Source organism: Manacus vitellinus, unplaced genomic scaffold, assembly GCF_001715985.3.
Source record: "Manacus vitellinus isolate BGI_N305 unplaced genomic scaffold, ASM171598v3 scaffold_128_pilon, whole genome shotgun sequence".
Lineage (NCBI taxonomy): Eukaryota > Metazoa > Chordata > Aves > Passeriformes > Pipridae > Manacus > Manacus vitellinus.
The window spans coordinates 31,142-36,583 of NW_021938941.1; the positions used below are offsets into that span (position 1 = coordinate 31,142).

The 5,442-nt window shown below is 57.8% G+C and overlaps 1 protein-coding gene across 1 annotated transcript in view; it reads left to right on the plus strand.

Annotated features, from left to right (window-relative positions):
- Positions 1–296: 296 nt before the first annotated feature.
- The window catches only part of SELENOI (selenoprotein I), a 12,205-nt gene continuing 7,059 nt past the window's right edge, over positions 297–5,442 (plus strand). Inside the window, exons 1-5 of the mRNA XM_029965970.1 lie at positions 297–546; positions 757–865; positions 2,958–3,032; positions 3,842–4,104; positions 4,811–4,895. Of these exons, the coding sequence (XP_029821830.1) occupies positions 517–546; positions 757–865; positions 2,958–3,032; positions 3,842–4,104; positions 4,811–4,895 (562 nt within the window). The 5' untranslated portion in view covers positions 297–516. The remainder of the gene's footprint in view (positions 547–756; positions 866–2,957; positions 3,033–3,841; positions 4,105–4,810; positions 4,896–5,442) is intronic.

The following is a 5,442-nucleotide window of genomic DNA, read 5'->3' on the forward strand; positions in this document are numbered from 1 at the left end:
AGGCTGGAGGGTGGGTGGGTGAGCACCAGGAGTGCCCTGGGTGCCCCATGCAGGGTCTCAGGGGGCTTTTTGGGCTATTCACACCGTTTTTGGGGAGATCCCACCCTTGACCCAAGAGCTGTTGCAGTGCCGAGACTCGGGTGGATTTTGTCCTCGTGGAAATCTCAGTATTCCTGGAACAGCAGTGATGGGACAAGGAGTAATGGATACAGATTGCAAGAGGGGAAATTTAGGTTGGATGCTGGGAAGAAATTCTGTGCTGTGAGGGTGGTGAGGCACTGGAACAGGGTTGTGGATGCCCCAAGTCTGGAAGTGTTCCAGGCCAGGTTGGATAAGTGGGATAGTGGGAGCTGTCCCCGCCCATGGTGGAGGGGTTGGGACCAGATGATCCTTAAGGTCCTGTGATTCCGGATCTCTGGCTTTCCCCGTGTGTTTCTGAGCCCTGACCTGTGGCTTTGTTTCCTCTGTGGTTCCCAGTACAGCGCCGTGGACAGCAACCCCCTGTCCCTGTACGTGATGCATCCCTTCTGGAACACCATCGTCAAGGTGAGCCCCGCCAGCCGCCTCTGGGACACCCTCAGCTGCCTCCTTTGGGGTGCCCCGAGCCCCCAGGGGCTGCCTGCAGCCTGCCCTGAGTCCCTGCATCCCATCCTGCTGCTCGGGATGCTCGGGATGCTCCGGACGGTGTCCCCGCAGCACGTGCTGCCTCGCCCGTGGTTTAAGGAGTTCCTCTGTTCTTTTGCTGCTTCCCCACAGATCTTCCCCACCTGGCTGGCCCCAAACTTGATCACCTTCTCTGGCTTCCTGCTCCTTGTCTTCAACTTCTTCCTCATGGCGTACTTCGACCCGGACTTCTACGCCTCCGGTAAGGCCGCGCGTTCCCGGGGGGATGTGGATCTGCCACTGGATGTGCTGGGAATTCCAGAGCGTGTGGGGGAGGCCCCTGGGTCTGGGCCTTCCCAAGTGATGGGACAGAGCAGGGGGTTGAACCCACTGGGCTTCTTGAGCAGGACTTGTCTGGGTACAACACCTTCCCTCCAGCTGCCAGAGGAGTGAGCTCCTGGCGTCAGGTGGGAGAGGGAGGAGCAAACAGCTGGAATCTTGGGCAGGAATTGGCTCATCCTACAGAGGGAGGAGCAAACAGCTGGAATCTTGGGCAGGAATTGGCTCTTTCTACGGAGCAGACAACAACCCAGTGCCCTTGTTTTCAAATCACAGGGTGACGTGGGAAGCGCTGCTTCCCTGGAACCGGCAGCCTCATTCCTCACATCCCTGCTCGCTGCCCTCTTGCAAAACACTCCACCCCTGCAGACCAACCAGGCCAAATCCTCCTCCTCAGCCTCCCTGTTCACAGCTTTGAGCTTTCCAACACTGCCTGTGATTCCAAAGGCTCGGTTGTCCCTTCCCTCGTGGCAGAATCCCAGGGAAAGAGTTACAGCGGGATAACTCTCCGTGGATCCCTCTGTGTGTTTTCTCTCCCTCTGCCCCTGCCAGGGTTGGGTTGGGTTGCTTTGGAGAGTTCATTCTTGTTCTTCTAAAGCTGGGCCCCTCATCAAAACACAGTTAAGTGGGAAGATCCTGGTTTCTGGGGATTGCCTTTGTTGGTGGGTGGGCGAGTCCAGGCTGTCGAGAGCTCGGGTGGCATCGGGGGCTGTTTGCCAAGATTTGGGTCGTGTTTGGTCCTTGGGCCATGGAGGAAAAGCTGATTCTCCCCACGACATCAGACATCCAGAATCATGGAATTATAGAATGGTTTGGCTTGGAAGGGACCTTCAAGACCCTCCAGTCCCACCCCCTGCCATGGGCAGGGACACCCTCCACTAGCCCAGGTTGCCCCAAGCCACGTCCAACCTGGCCTTGGACACTTCCAGGGATCCAGGGGCAGCCACAGCTTCTCTTGGGAACTTGTGCCAGCCCCTCCCCACCTCACAGCCAGGAATTCCTTCCCAATGTCCCATCTCTCCCTGCCCTCTGGCAGCAGGAAGCCAATTCCCCTTGTTCTGTCCCTCCATCCCTTGTCCCCAGTCCCTCTCCAGCTCTCCTGGAGCCTCTTTAGGCTCTGGAAGGATCTCTCAGGTCTCCCTGGATCCTTCCCTTCTCCAGGTGACCCCCCAGCTCTCCCAGCCTCTCAAAAGTTGCCTTTGGAGGGGTGGTGACGCTCTTGCTTTGGGACCCTTTTTCATCCATGTTTTGCATGTCCCTCTTGGAAAAAGAACCTTTCCTTGTGCTGATGGAGCCTCCAGAGCCTTGTGCCTTCCCTCCTCCTGGGATGGCTTTGTGGGCGTGACCCTCTGCTGCTGGGAAGGCACCATCCTGCTGCCCTGAGGAAACAGGGAGTGGCATTCCATGGAATCACTGTTCCTTCAGGAGACCTCCCCGTGCCCTCCCGCTGTTTACTGGGGGTGGCATTCCAAGGAATCACTGCTCCTTCAGGAGACCTCCCCGTGCCCTCCCGCTGTTTTCCAGCACCCCTCTGGCTCCCTGGCCATGCTGGCTCCCTGCCAGGGCCATGCTGTGGGAGGTGGGGGTGCCATGAAGGAGCAGCTCCTTTTCCATTGGAGGGATGGGACTGGAGACTGAGCAGGGAATCCTGGCACGGAGACCGGGAATTGCCACATCCCGGAGAGGCTCCACCTGATGCTCTGAGCGAGGGATCAAGGAGAGTCCCCTGCACACAACTCTGTGGCACTGCAGTGGGGATACAGATCTGGCCCCAGTTCTTAGATCCTGTGGTTTTTGGGGATCTGGAGACAGAGGAGAAGTTAAATCCTGGAAGGAAAATTCCTCAGTGTCCTGGTTTCATGAGCTGTTGTGGAGCAGCTCCGCCGTCACATCCCGAAAAGTTCACATCCCGGTCTCACTGAGTTGTGCAGGTGCTTTGGCCTCCTGGGCCAAAACAAACCCCCCTGGGAGCTCGTCCTGAGCTGTCCTGACTCGGCTCTGTCTGATCCCTGCAGCTCCTGACCACCAGCACGTTCCCAACGGAGTGTGGATCGTTGTGGGGCTCCTCAACTTCATGGCCTACACGTTAGGTAAGAGTGTTCCTGCTGGGCTGTGCTCACCTGGTCGTGCTGTGGCTGCGTGTCACCCGGTCTCTGAGCCCCCTGGGAAATGTTGGATTCTGTCTCCCGCCAGGCACTGATCCAGCTGCTCCTGGGTCTGCTGGAGCAGCTTCTGGGAGCTGCTTTGCAAAGTGGAGAGAAGGAAGTTGTCCCAGAGCAGCAGATGAGGAAAGGAGGAAACTGGAACCGAGACAAATTTGAGATAAATTGTGAAATCCTGTCTTGGGTCTGCTTTAAATAGTCAGGAATCACAGAATGGTTTGGGTTGGGAGGGAACTTAAAGCTCATCCAGTGCCACCTCCTGCCATGGGCAGGGACACCTCCCACTAGCCCAGGTTGCTCCAAGCCCCGTCCAACCTGGCCTGGGACACTTCCAGGGATCCAGGGGCAGCCACAGCTTCTCTGCCCAACCTGGGCCGGGGCCTCCCTGCCCTCCCAGCCAGGAATTCCTTCCCAGTCTCCCATCTCTCCCTGCCCTCTGGCAGTGGGAAGCCATTCCCTGGGTCCTGTCCCTCCAGGCCTTGTCCCCAGTCCCTCTCCAGCTCTCCTGGAGCCCCTTTAGGCTCTGGAAGGGGCTGCTTTAAGGAATACAGAGGAAATACAAGGCACTAAACGTAACCTTGTCAGCCTGTTGCGTTTCCAGCCTCCCGTGGATCAGGGTGGGTAGGAATCCCACTCCCCACTCCCTGCCAGAGGGTGGGAGCGGTGGCAGCCTCCGTCCCCCGTGCTTTGTGTGTGGGTTGTCCAGGAGAACTGCCCCTTCCTTCTGCTCCTCCCAGATGGAGTGGACGGGAAGCAGGCGCGCCGGACCAACTCCAGCACCCCCCTGGGGGAGCTCTTCGACCACGGGCTGGACAGCTGGGCCTGCGTGTACTTCGTGGTGACCGTCTACTCCACCTTCGGCCGCGGCTCCACCGGCGTCAGCGTCTTCGTGCTCTACCTCCTGCTCTGGGTGGTCTTGTTCTCCTTCATCCTCTCCCACTGGGAGAAGTACAACACGGGCATTCTGTTCCTGCCCTGGGGATATGACATCAGCCAGGTGGTGAGTGCCCAACCAGCCCCCGGGAGCTGCCAGGGTGTGCCCACCCAGCACGGGGTGCGAGGGAGGAGCTGGCTCTGCTCGCCTCCAGAGCCTTGTCGGTCGTGGAATTTTCCCCTTGGAGGTGGACTCTCTGGGAAAACAGAGGTTTGAAGGGTGGGCACTGCCTTGTCTTTCCTCTCTCCCTGGTTCTCAGTGCATGTTTTGGCCACCTGAAGTGTGGCTTCGGGCAGTTTCCTGCGTGGCACCGGTGTGGGTGAGTTCAAGGCTGGAGGTTTGGGGTGCCCTTTGGCGCTATTGGGACAGGTGCCAAAACCACAGCGGGGTTAATTGGCTCGTTAATTGGCTGTGCCTGGAGCAAAGGTTCCCGGGGAGGTGCCCCCCCATACCCTGGTGCCTGGGCAGTGGGCGTTGAGACTGATGGTGATGGACCCTCTGGGGTGTTGGGGTGTCCATCCCTCGTTAAGGAATTCTCTGCAGGGAGCTTTTTGTGATGACAGCTGGCACGAGACAGGTCCCCTGTATTGCTGCCACTGCCTTCCACTCACCCAGGTTGCTCCAGGCCCTGTCCAACCTGGCCTTGAACAATTCCAGGGATGGGGCAACCACACGTTCTCTTGACAACCTGTGCCAGTGTTTTACCACCCTCATTGTAAAAAAGCCTCTTATATCTGATTACACCTGTTCTATTTATCTTCTGGCTCATCAGGTGCTGGGTGGGAAGTGCAACAAGCTGGAAGGAGAGTTCAGTGAATGCAGCTGCACTATAATAATTATAATAATCATCTCTCCTGGTAAAGGACTCTGGAGCTGAACCCCAGATAACTCTGAGCCCTTTCTCCACAAGTGTTGCTTAACACCCGTGCTTTCAGCTCGTGCCCCTTGCAGAAGGGCAGGGCTGGAGGGCTGAGCTGCCCTGCAGCGTGTTCCACCAGTTCAGGGGGGCTGGTAAAGCTGAAATATTCCCTGTGAGCCTTTGCCCTGTAATCCAGCAGGAGATGGATAAGAAAATGTCCCTGAGTGAACCCTCTGGGGTCACTGGAACTTGTGGTGTAAAACCTGTCACTGTGCTCGGGACATCTCGTGGGTTCTGGCTGAGCAAGGGCATCCTGGCTCCTGGTCCTGCCCTTCTCCAGGAATCACTGAGGTTGGAAAAGCCCTCTGAGACCATCGAGTCCAGCCATGCCCCAGCACTGCCCAGGCCACCACTGACCTGTGTCCCCATGTGTCACATCCACAGGGCTTTTAAATCCCACCAGGAGTGGAGAATCCACCACCTCCCTGGGCAGCTGTGCCAGGGCTGGACAGCCCTTTCCATCAAGGAATTGTCCCAATATCCCA